This window comes from Phycodurus eques, chromosome 8, assembly GCF_024500275.1.
Source record: "Phycodurus eques isolate BA_2022a chromosome 8, UOR_Pequ_1.1, whole genome shotgun sequence".
Taxonomy (NCBI): domain Eukaryota; kingdom Metazoa; phylum Chordata; class Actinopteri; order Syngnathiformes; family Syngnathidae; genus Phycodurus; species Phycodurus eques.
Window position 1 is genome coordinate 15,675,372 of NC_084532.1, and position 13,717 is coordinate 15,689,088.

The window sequence follows — 13,717 nt, forward strand, 5'->3', positions numbered from 1 at the left end:
ACCTCTGAACTGTTAGGCGGATGAGCTAACCAGTCATCCACCGTGCCACGTTCGTTTATAACATGGCAAACTGTGAAAAGGTCAGAGCAACAAATTTTATATATTTTAAAGACTCACCTACAACACATTTAATAGTATACCTTGAACGCCGCTACAAACTACCGTCATGATCATTTAATTGACCGTGTCACATGACCTGCTGGGATGACCTTGTCAGTGTCAAAAGCTACATTATGCAAGCAAGCTATAAGATGTTGAACTGGTTGAGCCATTGTCTCACTTTACTACGAACACTGTTGTCATCAACACAGTATAGTTACATAAACAAATAGATTGAGGAAAAATGTGCACAGTGGTTTAAATATTGGTTTTATAGGTCAACGTCATGTAACATAATTCCCGCTGATGTTAACATTCTTCACTGACACGTCTAATTTGATGCCTAAATTGAGCCCAAAAAAATTGTCTGTAATTAAATTCATTTTTATTGGTTTTCTGTTGGTTTTCTATTTTCTGGCCTCATTACAGGCGCCACATACAAAGAGAGAAACAACAGCAGCAACAAGAACACCAGTAGAAGGCAGATGGCGCACACATAATGACAGCTCCAATGTTGCACGCACACACGTTTTTCCGAGAATAGCTCCCAAACTATGCCAGAGCAACCAGCGCTATTTCCACGAGTGGATTTTATTCTGCCTTTATTTGAACATTTGTACATTTAAGAGCTTAAAAATCGAAGTGATGGCTTTTTCTGTTTTTTTGTTTGTTTGTTTTTTGCTTTTAAGCTACATGAGACAAGACATGAAATATATTATGCTAGAATAGCTTGAAAGGACACATGTAGGAGGACTTGAGCATGGTTCAAAGGCACCCCCCACCACAAGCAGGCAAAGAGCTCTTGAGTTTCAAATAATAAACAATAAAGTCCAGTCTAGGAGGAGTTAAATCAAAAGTGAAGCCATCAAGGACTCAAAGGTTATCGTGGCAACTTCTGCAGCTTTGCCGGACTGCCGACCACAGGAATGACTTATATTTGAAAAGATTTTCCTCCTGCAAGAAGAGCACACACGTCCTCAGTGAAAGTTCGGGAAGTCTGTGGCCAGCACGTCTGGTTTGCCTCTCGGGCTTTGTGATGTCTCCCCCATCCAGGAAGACGGGTTGACCTGATTTATCCTAGATGCACAAGTGGGTCAAAAATGACCTAAAGGGTCATTTTCTCGCAATAACTTTGTAATAAAAAAAGATCATAACTTCAAGCGTCAGTGACAGCAATGGACTCCGAATCAGAAATATTGGACGATCAGGACCAAGACTATATAGTCCAGGTGGAGGCGTTGGCCGTCCACCTGAAAATCTAATTCCGCACGATCCTACGGACCTTGTTACAAATGTTTAAAAACGTTACCAAAAAAAAACATTCCAAACAAAAACAAACATTGTGGACCAAAATGTAATACACAACATATAATACAAATGATTATTCTGAGCCAAAGTGGCTTAAAACACATTAATTCTGATCCAGGTCATTTTTGACCCACTTATGGAAAAGTGTAGTGTCCAGTCACTGATGCATCTAAGGGTTAAAGACGACATCATCGGAGGGCAAGAGTGTCTCTTTGTAGGTCAATTTGTACAGGAGGAACACATTGTTTGCCACCATGGCGATAAGTGGGAAGATGGTCAGACCGGAACCGAAGCCTCGCCAGGAGCTGCACACGTTCAGGCTGACCCAGTAAACAAGCCTGTTTGAGGGGGGGGGACAACAAGGCAGAAAATGAACTGAGGTGTTTATGGAGGCAAGATACCACATACAGATGTTATTTTTCAGTCAATATACCTCATCAAACAAATAAGGAAATGTCAATACAGTAACTCCACTGAACAACTGCCTCTGTCAAAACAGACTTTGCTTAAGTTGTATCATTACAGTCACGATTCATGTACCAGTTGGATTGTAACGCTAAAGATGGTCACGCCACTACACTCTTGTTGTGTACAAATCCGATTTAGCTTCTAGGGTTTGGCTTTGTTGGTGATGACATTTTTTTTCACATTGTGGTTGTTTTGAGTTGAAAATAGACCTACTCTGGGCCATACCACACAGATCTTAACCACCACTGCCTGCAAAAAAAAAGAATTTGTGGATCTTTTGTAAACAATTGGCACTGTGTAAAATCTAACAATCACCGAAGTAAATAAGTCAAATGCATTATCTAATTTTGTGTTTCACAACCTTTACTGAGCCAAAGCATTGATTATACATGAGAAAAATCTCACACAAAACATCCAATATTTACACTGCAATAATGATTATTTTCATCATTCATTCATTCGTCTCATTTCACTCACAAAATTGATTAATCGTCAGTGTGAGATCTGGCCCTGATTAATTGGACACAAAGCTTATTATTCTGTTGTATAAATAGCAACAGATGGATACACAGGTTAATTATACCTTCTGTCGATGACTGGAAGAGCATTTAATTGATTTGACTATGTATATTGACATACATACAAGTACAAAGCTTTATATTATTTGTAGTGAATAAACAAAAAATGTTCCCATGACAGAAATTGTTAATCACTGATCTAATGAGTGTTATTCTGACATTCTAGAATTTCAAATTGGTTAATTGAAATTGGGTGGTGTTGTTGTTTTTTTTCAAGATTACAAGAAGTCTTTGTTCATCACAAAGTCAAATATACAAGAAATATTACTGGATAAAGAGAGCCCAAGTCATTCATTTTCGGTGCATTATAGTGCAAAAGTGTTTGGACACCACGCCAGTCAACATTACATCAAAGAAAAAAAAAAAAAAATTTTGCACAGTTGTGGCCCTTTTGTGTTCCAGCATTGACGTTGTCCAAGTGATCAAAGTGCGGTCCATAAAAAGCAAAGGCTGGATGCGCTTCGTGTGGAACCCGGACCTCAATTAACACCTTTGGGATGAACTACAGTTGACATGGTCAACCCGCAATTATTTGTGAATGGGTATCCTTTAATTGGAAATGACACAACAAATAGCAGAAGATTTTTAATCTGCATATTTATGAAAAATATTATATCAATTTGTAATTATATTTATTGACCTTATCAGGCCATTTTAAGGAAACATCTTTTTGCACCATCCTTAAGGATCTTGTAAGCTTCTAACATAATTTACCCTGTAAAGTGAATTCTGAGATTTGTTTCTATATACATTACATATTAAATATAATAGCTGAAAACATTGGCAAAGCCTGAGAACAATGTAGTATTGAATTGTTGACATATACGATTAAAACTCTTTTTCGCCTTTCCAGTCTTCCGGATTTTTTCTCATACTATGATTTTCATTTCTTAAACGATCTTTCTGGCACAATACATTTTAATTTTTAATTTTAGTAAGCTGTCTTTTAACCGTTTGAACTTTGTTTGTTTGAGCTGCCCTGTGTATGAAATGTGCTATGTGAATACATTTGCCTTACCTCGTCTTACAGTATGCTAGACATCCGAACTTATTTGACAGTTTATTATTATTTTTATTATTATTTAATCCATTCAAAATGGGCAGGCTTCTTAGCAAAACTCTTCTCTGCAGTGTGTCAAATTTACAAGAATTTTGTTTCGTTTTACAGGGACTTCAAAGAACATTCTAATAAACCTTCTCCTCTAAATGCAAGAACAAAAATATCAAACTGGAGAATCGCTGAACACATCTGACAGTCTCCTGCTATTTTCTTCAGTTAAAATAGAACCTTATAAAAGATCAAAAGTAAAATTTCACTTTAACTCAACATTTGTCTTAACTGTAGATTACAATGTGGTTCCAAAATCCAAACATATAATTATTTGTTTGACGGTTCAAAAAGAAACTACAAAAAGATGTTTAGTACGGAAAAGTGAAGCTTCGGTGCACTGTGGCTGTACTACTACTTGTAAATATTTGCTCTGGGATAAAACGCATGCACCATTTACCTGGCTAAACATGGTGCTCTAATCTAAATAATAGAATAGTGTCACAGCTTCCCATATCTTTAGTGTGGTACTTCGAGAGTGATACAGCTAAGCCTTACCTTCCCAGAATGAACATGGCGACCAGTATTGGTATCGCCTTGAGGTCCTGCTGAGGACTTAAGGCCGCCATGACGATGAGATTGAGGACGTAGAGGAATAATAACTCCAGGGATGCAGTGGCAAACATCTGCTGAATTGTGTGTCTTCTGGGAGGTGACTCCTGCAAACTGAATGAGGCGCTACAGAAGCGGCACACTGCGCCTAAGACCATCGCTGGAGTGGAGGGTGGGATGGGGGATGGGGGGGGGGGGGGGGGGGGCAGAAGAAACATGTCAGCTGCTGTCAGAATCTGTGTGTCTGTTGTCATAAATTCAATCGTGTGTTCGAACTTTCTTTGAATGCCATTGCGTGATGATGACCATAGAACAGAAGTGGAAGCTACTGAGACATTGAAAAGGGTTTTATGAGCGATACAATTTAAATGTCACAGGACCTTATTAATATCAGCAATTACTATGCAATGCCACTCGGTGACAAGTTTTTGGTTTATTTGGTTTTGGGTCATCATGAAGCAATACCAAATAAACAGTAATCAAGGGGAAAATGGTTTTACAATAAACTTTAATGCAAAATATTTATTTGATCAGATTATCCAATCAATCGATGGAATAATCCGTAGAACAATTGATTTAAAAAATATCCGATAGTGACAGCCCTAGTGAAGACACTGCTCTGCTAACATGTACAACTTTATTACATGGGGTACTCGCATTGTGACGGTCCCGATAAGGTTTTGAACGGCAAATGAAGTAGTTTGAGCTACAGTGTAAGAACACGTCATCACGCAGCACGAGAAGTTATGCTCAGTTATTGTATATATATATACATATATATATATACTCTAACATTGATAAATATTTGATGACGATTTGAGCCTTTAATAAAATCACTACAAGATTTCCAATGAGGGAAAAAAAAATGGCATGCAATTAGAACAGCTTGGAAGCCAGTACGCCTCACGGAACAGATTGTAATCCCCTTGTCAATGTTATGGCAAAACTTGAAGAATTATAATTAAGACTGGATCGCACATTACTAACGTGGGCCATGAGCTGCAAACGTTTAAGACCTTGGAAACCCTGTTTGAAAACAAATGCAAATATGAAGTGAGTTTGTTCCCATTTGAATGCTCATCGCCCGCGTGCAAATACTCGTGCTTGACATTGGCAGGCAAAGATGACTTGATTGGTTGTTGCCCATGGTGAATTTGAAATCTGACTCGTGAAAGACATAGTTACATTGGTAATATAGTTGAAGATACGTCCGCCAGCACAACAGATTCTGAAGACCCTGGGCAGAGTACATTAACACGGCAGCGCGTAGAGGCTGAAATCTCATTGGGGAATTATGATTATTATTATTTTTTTTTTTTTTAAACACGCATACAGTGCATGTGCAGTCAGGTCCATAAATATTGGGACATCAAAGTCTCATCGTTTAGGATCGAAATAAGACCACAATGAATTTGAAATGATACGAACAAGATGTGCTTCAACTGCAGACTTTCCAAATCAGGTTAACGGTGTAGGAATTACAACAGTTTGTAAATAAGCCTCCCGCTTTTTAAGGGACCAAAAGTAAAGGGACAGTTGCCTGCTCAGCCGTTCCTTGGCTAGGTGTGTGTTATTACCTGATTATCCCTTTTTCAAGGAACAGATAAAATGTCGAGAGTTCAATTCAAGCGAGCTATTTGCACTTGGAATCTGCTGCTGTCAACTCTCAATATGAGATTTAAAAAAAATAAATAAATTAATTTTAAAAAAAGCTGTCACTATCAGTGAAGCAAACCATCATCATTAGGCTGAAAAGGTTTAGCCAAATCAATTGTTTGGTACGTTCTTGAAAATAAAGAACGCACCGGTGAGCTCAGCAACACCATAAGACCCGGAAGACCACAGAAAACAAATGACCGAAAAGTTAGTTTCCCGGCGAAGAAAATCTCCTTGACAAAAACAATTGGCCAGATCAAGAACGCAAAGACAACAGACAACTTCACCAGACTAAATACAAAGGGTTCACGTCAAGATGTAAACCATGATGAGCCTCAAAATCAGGAAGGCCTAAAAAAAGTCGTTCCAGTTGTGGAACAACATCCTATGGACAGGTGTGACAAAGATCAACATGTGCCACAGTGATGGGAAGAGAAGACAACGGAGAAGGAAAGGAACTGCTCACGATTGAAAACATATCACCTCATCAGTGAAGCATGGCGGTGTTAGTGTTACGGCGTACGTGGGCACGTATGCCTTCCAATGGAACTGCTTCCCTTGTATTTAAAGGTCCCCTTCCATCACAATCCATTTGTATTCTACTGTTTTATGTCTATCATAGGTCAAAATGTGTCTGACATGGTTTAAGATGCTTTGATCTCTAGGATTTGAAATTGCCAACAGCGTGACGTAGTTTTGGTAATTCCATTCATATATTCATATATTATACCAGATCACTTTGTGGCTGTTAGCCGCCCACTCAACTCAGACAAACGGCAACATGGCCTTTGCGGGTTTTACGCGAGCAAATCTCTGCAGAGCCATAAATATATACGCTATATACAGTATACATACATACAGTATGTTGTGTTTTACAACAATGCTTAACTGTATTTGAATTTTTTTTTATGTAACTGTGGCAGATGAAATAGCGAAGCTTTTGCATTGATTGTCATCGGCGATCGTTGCTGCGGCCAGTTCCATTCACACGAACGTTTCGTGGGCCACCGCTCGGTGGATTGCGCTTCACAATGATTTCGACACCCTGAACGGCGCTCGGCTCACCTGCGCCACAGCGACATCCGGTGGGGAGCGGCCACAACCTGCGGGGGACGGGTGTCGCCACGGGGGCTCGAAGCGCTTTCTCATATCGCTCGATGGCGATATTGGGCGCAATAAAATTCAGACAACTGATTCATCGGCCGCTTAATTTAAAAGAATATATGATGAATAAAATAACTTCTTTTTTGGTCCCTTAACACTTACAATAATTAAGATATGAATTAAAGGCAGAACATGTGACTGTTTCACAATACTTGATCCTTTTGTATTTGTTGAACTTTACAACAGAGAGAAAAGGTGGCTTTTTTTTTGGTTTGCTTTCTTTGTGAATGCCATTATCTTTGTCATATCTTATAGTGTGTTCATGTGTAAATAAAAGAAGAAAAAAAACAGCTAATATCGGCAACTAAATAGTCCAGCCGATTAATCAGTCGGGTCTAGTAACCATATTGAATAAATGCAAAAATGTCTTGCCATAAACATGCAAGGCAAGGAAACTAAACTCCTCCCTCGAAGCATGAGCAGACGTCTGCTGTGTTGAGGCTGAGTGCGCACCAAATTAAAGGGGAGAGGAGATGTCGAAACATTCCAAGACGAGGCGGCCAGACAAACAGAATCCTTTCTAATCTTTTCGCTTCATGTGTGTCTGGTGCGAACGATGCCTACCAAGTAAGATGGGGAGCGCAGCCACCACACAGCAGCAGAGGGTGAAGACGAGCCGGCTGGTCACGTCGCGGCAGTCAGGAGGTTTAATGGGGACGTAGGAATCGAGTACGTAGATAATCGCGGATGCGCACAGAAAAGAGGCCAGCACTGAGAGGAAGGCGGGAACTCTGCCGCTCTGGCAGCATTTACACATGCAGCACCGACCACCGGGGGACATCTCGGGTGCGCCCTCGTGAGCGTCAAGCAGGCCTTCTGGGCTCCACACTGTCAGCTCCACGCTGTCCGGCGACGGACCGATTAGGGATCGGACCTCATCCACAGTACAGTCCAGATGAGTTGATTCTGGACTCCATTTCGCTGTGTCTGTGCCGTTGGGGATGTCTCCCTGAGACATGAGGGCTGGAGTGCTGATGCAGTTTTCCGTGGCGACGGCCAAATTGTGCTCTGTGGTGATCGGAGTGGAAAGAGTTTGATCCAGCGCTCCCTCCTCAGTGTGGCCGGCTCTCGTTTGTTCCTCGTGGAGGCCACTGTCAGGCGGCTGGAGGCAGGAGGCCGAGTCTGTTCAAACCAGAGGGACATCTTAAGGCAGCATCCAAAACCAAACAGTCACTCGTCACACGCACAACATCTACGGCGTTATCGCCGTATTAGAAACGTAGGGGCTTCCATAGTGGGGCTGAGGAACAGATTATCTTCAAGGCCAAAAATGCTGCCTGGATCCCAAATGATCTGCTCTGCCACATCCCATCAATTCCCAGAACATTAACACACCAGTTCTGGATACTGCAGTACACTGCAATTATTAGTTTGCTGAGTTTGTTTCGCATTACTGAATTCGCATCAACATTCCCAAAAAAAAATTTTTTTTCATTTATCAAAGATTCTTCTGACTCTAAATTTGAGAGATGCAATATGTACGTTTGTATTGTTTGGATGCTCATTGGTTTGGTTGGGTTGTTTGTTAGTAGGATTGCACAAAAACTACTCAACAGATTTTATGGAGCGGTGTCACAGCTGTTAAATTTTGGTGAATAGCCGGAAAAAAAAAATTCTCTTTTGCCATTGAAGTCAAGCAGGAAGGGGGTTTGTGTTTGGTGATGTGTCCAGCCTCTGCATTGGTCCAAAAGTATATGGGATGGGGTATCCAACCGTTAACTTGCATGAGACAGGGCTGCCCTTTTAAACTGCTTAACTTCAGCAAGAATAGAAATAAGGTGTGTAAAACATATTACAATTATCAAAGCTTGGAGTATTTTGATGAGAGCAAGTCACTGACGTGATTAAGACACTTGGGAACTGTTTAAAATTGTCCAAACAATTGCATATGTTTTCTACGAGCCCAAAAGTGAATTTGAGTCATCTTCTTCAAAAGTATTGTCTATCACAACAATTTGCATGAAAAAGGCTGTTATTTAGTGCACAGTTTTATTGTTCCATACTTTGGCACTATTACGCTATCCTCCCCTCACCCCCTGGCCGCACGGATCCTCACTCCACCATGTTTGCGTGTAAATCGCTTCATAATACCACGCTGCATCACTGCAACGTTTGAGACTTTCTGAATTATTTCCGTCATTCTGTTCATTTTTATCGTGCAAGGTGGCGATTATGATTAATATCTGATAGCAGGATCAATCGCGGTGATTAGACAACAGGTAAAAGATGGATGCCTGCGCTTGTGCATAAGCAAAGCCTGACATGGATTTCATTTTGTGGAATATTTGAAGTTGTTTACAATATTTCTTATATCGTTAGCCTAATAGCATATTTGCCAAAGTCTTTTTAAATGACAGTCACAGTATTAAGAAAAAAATACCAATGTGTGTGTTGTTGTTGTTTTTATTTTTTTTTTATGCCTTTGTAGATTCTCAGTCATCCAGGTCATATTAATCCACAAAGGTTGAAACGTGGCAACTGTCCCTGCTAAAGCTACTGCCCCCGCGATCCGACCTCGGATAAGAGGAGGAAAGCGGACATCCCAAAAACATACATGGTAGGTTGACTGGAGACTCTAAATTGCCCGTAGGTGTGAATGTGAGTGGGAATGGTTGTTTGTTTATATATGCCCTGCGATGGGGTGTGCCCCACCTCTCGCCCGAAGATAGCTGGGATAGGCTCCAGCACGCCCGCGACCCAAGCGAGGAAAATGGATGGATGGATGGATGGATGGATGGATGGATGGATTGATGAATGGACTACTCGATCCATGGAAAACGCCCCAAATGTAGAGAGAATATTAACAATATTTTTTGTTGTGCTCTATTTTCAACATGCCTTTAAGATTATAGATAGAAAATAGAATATCGCCACTCGTTTTTAGGAATTTTGACATTAACATTCTCCATCGGGAACATGTTCAAACTTTATTGTGAAGCCATAGTGCCATACCATCTGTGCTGGGAACTAAACTAAGTAGAGTTTTACTTCTGTATATTCTATTTCTATCACAGTAGAGTGAGGGTGGGATCCTCATAAGTTTTAAGGGGTGTCATTGAGGTATTGGAAAGGCTGTTGCAGAGGAAAAGATGGATACTCCATGGATGTCTTAGTCCTATAATAATGCGGTCATGACTAATATGCAGTATATCGCTTAGAACATCATTATGGCGACAAAGTGGTGTCATTGCTTAATTTAAAACTAGATACTTAAGAGTACATGAATCATTTTTGACTTGTCTTGAACTTTTCCAAATTAGTTCACAGTCCAGTGACATTGATAACATGTGCAAAGATTTCCATCCATCCATTTGCCAAAGCTAGTCAGTTCTCATTAGGGTCACAGTTGAGCTGGAGCCTATCGCAGCTGACTTTGGAAGAGAGGTGAGCTATAAACTGGACTGGTCGCCATCTCAAATTTAAACTGCATGTTGGTGGATTTGCGGGCAGATCTAAGTAAACATTCTTCCCCCCTCCCCCATCATAAGTTTTGATTTTGTTTTAAACCCGTTTGGATCAAGGTTGGACTCAAGTTTACCTGGATTTGACCTTCTACCTTTTTTTTTTTGCTTCACTCCCACAAAAACGTAGCAGTGAAAACTCACTCTTTGGCTCCTCAGCCAACGGTGGAGGCTCCAGGGAGCGCTGGGAGCCAGAGGGCGAGTGGGAGGCCGAGTGGAGCTCCTCCACGGAGGACTCTGGGCTGTCTGACACGGGCGCCATGCAGATCTGAGTGTCCAGGTCCAGGAAAGGGGAGAAGGAGAGCCTGGCGGGGTCGATGTCCTGGAGCTGGTTGATGATGTCGCTGATGGATTCCTTCATGCTGTCGAGCTCTTTTGCGTTCTGCCCGTCGCTGGCTTGAAGCCCTGATGTGTTGCTCATAGTCACACAGCCTGGCACCTGACTAAAACAACACAAACAGCCAACAAACAAACTTTAAATATCGCAAGATCAACATATCAATCAAACCAACGATCATACAAAAAAACACATTTGGTGTCTAGTTAATGATCTCTGAAGCAAAAGAGGTTTTCCATTCATCCATCCATCCATCCCTCCCTCCATCTTCTACAGCGCTTGTCTGCAGTAAGGCCGCAAGTGATCTGAAGCCTATTCCAGCTAGGTTGATACAAACAATCCACATGGACATGTAAACATAACGCCAGAGAATATTCCTAATATGGAAAAGCATTAAAAGATTCCAGAAAGGAGCCGCACTTTTACTCACTTTGAGTCATGATAATTAGGTCAGAACGATAGGAGGAACTAAAAGGCACTCCACCCATCCAACCATGAGCAGAGCAGAGGTTAAATGCAGTGAGATCAGCACGACATGTGCATAATCCTATGACTGCCACAATTGAAGACATGATTAGTTTCGAAATGATGGGTTCAAACAAAAGCCATCGCGCGCCATTTTGACAAAAATAGAGTCACGCCTACTAGCAGCGAGACTATCTGGTATCGTTCAACGGTGCATGCGAAACCGAACAACTGCTATGTAAAACTCGTTCAAAAAAAAAGTTGAGTTGCAAAAAAAATCACCGCGACGCGCCCGACGCATTCTGGTGCCGTTAGCGTCATCTCTTTTTAAGCCCATCACGTGACGCCATAACGTGTTTCTCGCCACTTGTCACTTCGTCTGGGCTGCACAATAAACTGCACGAAGATAAGTGACTGCAATCAATCACTTCTCCTTTTAAGGGTTCATTCAATGTTAGTTGAGTGTAGTCGCAGTGCACCCCACCTGTTATTATTTTTAGACACAAAATTATAATCCGATACTTGTCATTTCAGTCTAATTTCATAATTAGGCCTATGTGAAAAAAAATGGACCGAAGTCGTTTTCTGCTTTTGGGATTAAATGACATCAGACATCTTCGAAAGACATTTTAAATAAGTCATATTTCTCCATTACACCCCCCCCCCCCCCCCCCCCCCACACACACACACACAAATTAGCCTCTTTATCGTTTAACACATCAACTTACTATGTCCTAACGTGGACACAGAAAAACCTCTTTTTTACTCAATTCACAGAAAAATAATGTCTACTTTTGCATTTCGACTCTTCAAATAATATAAAATTACAGAAAAACAATGACTAGCCAAATATGATGATTAATAGGTTGCATGTAGTTAGGCCATGTATTAAATGCAAGACTGATTTGTAACACTTGCACATGCAGTAAACGATCCCACGTGTTCTGTGTTTAACGACTTTAACGTCACAATAACAACCTTGGGTTCAAGCTCCCCCACGTTAACTTTCAATGACATGTGCGGCTCAGGTTCTGCACTGATTTTAGATTGTTTGCTAATTTTTTCCCCAAAGGATGACGAGACCATATCGAGATAACTGGATTATTTAACACAATTTAAATGCTAGTGGTGGTAATCAGTGGTCCCCTGCATGTGGAAAATGCGCGTATGATCGAATAGTGCGCCTTTTCTAACTGCGCTTCGGGGGGGGGGGGGGGGGGGGTGACTTTTTCTTGCTGTGTTGTTCAATTCAAATCAGATTCTGGCTTAAATGTGGGCTCAAGATGTATTGGTCTCGAACTGAATCAAAACAAGACAAAATTTGGCCCATCGTGCGCGGAGCTCGACGTCATAATTAACCGCAATGAAAAGTCATGATCTCTGCCTCTTTTGTTTTGCGCCTGTACAACAACAATCGGAGACACCAATGAAACAACGTGATCTCGGTCACACCGGTCCTATTAGTTAATTACGTGCAAAAGTTGATTAAATAACTTACTTTCCCAGTATGTTGAGTTTACGCCTCTGGTGGTTCCAAGATGAAACCGTTTTTCCCTCCCCCTCTGGCTTTTCTTTTTGTCTTCCAGGATCCTAAACTTGTGAATCAAATTTCAGGACGGACAAAAGACTAGGCTCTCCCTCCGCCCACAGTAACCCCTCCCTCCCCGGGTACCATGTCAAACACCATATGGAGCAAATAAAGCAGAAAGGAGATGCAGCAGGAGGGTAAACACTTCACTTCCAGTTTAAGGCTCACAGTCAGCATGCAGCTCCAATCCAAACTTCCACTATCAACGATTTGGATTCATATCTAGGCTGACAAGTGTTTTCGCAACTATTACTTTGAACCTTGAATCATTGAAATGTTTTTATACTGGTGCGCGCGGCAATCAAGGTTTATATGCAAATTGTCAGCTTCAGGCTTTATACACTAATCCGGTTACAAAATTGGTATGCAACAATGGATCAGCATACGCAGAGATTTTAAGGAGACTGTCATAATGTTGAAAGAGGGCACCAAGCTGTAGAAGTCAAGCATATAAAAACATATGTAACAGAAAGCCTATAAAAGCAGTAACTTTGAGGCAAACGCCCAGTGAAAGCCATTGCGCTCTTGCCCAAATTCAGCTGAGAGGATAACCTTTAGCTCACCTGTGTGCCTTAAATGAGGTTAAAAAAAAAAAAAAAAAAAAAAGAAAAAAGATGGCTAGATAGGAACCCTGCAGCTTAACTATCTGTTCCACAAGCTGCTCAGTTAGCGCTTTCCTGCTGCACGGGAAGTGAAGACTTATTTTTACAGATGAGAACACCAGCGACGCGCAGCAGAAAACCCAGCTGAGAAGTCCAAAAGACAGGAGCTGTGCCATCAGCCTGCAAACAATTTATGACTTGGGTGTCGCATTAGAGGCTCAGAGGGTGATGGTAGTTGAGAGTTCAAGCAAATGAATCATTGGTGTTTGTTTAAGTGCTGTGTTGTTAAATGCCACAAATATTTCACAATTACATGAAAAGACAAATAGGA

General features: G+C 41.1%; 1 protein-coding gene across 1 annotated transcript; it reads right to left on the minus strand.

Moving 5' to 3' along the window:
* Positions 1–1,534: 1,534 nt before the first annotated feature.
* LOC133406450 (uncharacterized) lies at positions 1,535–12,780 on the minus strand. Its single transcript, XM_061684078.1, has 5 exons — positions 12,695–12,780; positions 10,539–10,837; positions 7,498–8,055; positions 4,060–4,273; positions 1,535–1,745 (listed from the first exon to the last, which is right to left on the minus strand). Exons 2-5 carry the CDS (start codon positions 10,813–10,815, stop codon positions 1,577–1,579), a joined length of 1,218 nt encoding a protein of 405 aa, XP_061540062.1. The 5' UTR covers positions 10,816–10,837; positions 12,695–12,780; the 3' UTR covers positions 1,535–1,576.
* Positions 12,781–13,717: the final 937 nt, after the last annotated feature.

What these genes read in the sequence shown, in the direction of transcription:
- LOC133406450 (XM_061684078.1), bottom strand. Translation starts at nt 10,815, where the DNA reads ATGAGCAACACATCAGGGCTTCAAGCCAGCGACGGGCAGAACGCAAAA. An exon ending in TGCGCTCCCCATCTTACTTG is followed by an intron (nt 4,274 to 7,497) that starts GTAGGCATCGTT and finishes CCTCCACTCCAG; the next exon opens with CGATGGTCTTAGGCGCAGTG. An exon ending in GCCATGTTCATTCTGGGAAG is followed by an intron (nt 1,746 to 4,059) that starts GTAAGGCTTAGC and finishes CCCCTCAAACAG; the next exon opens with GCTTGTTTACTGGGTCAGCC.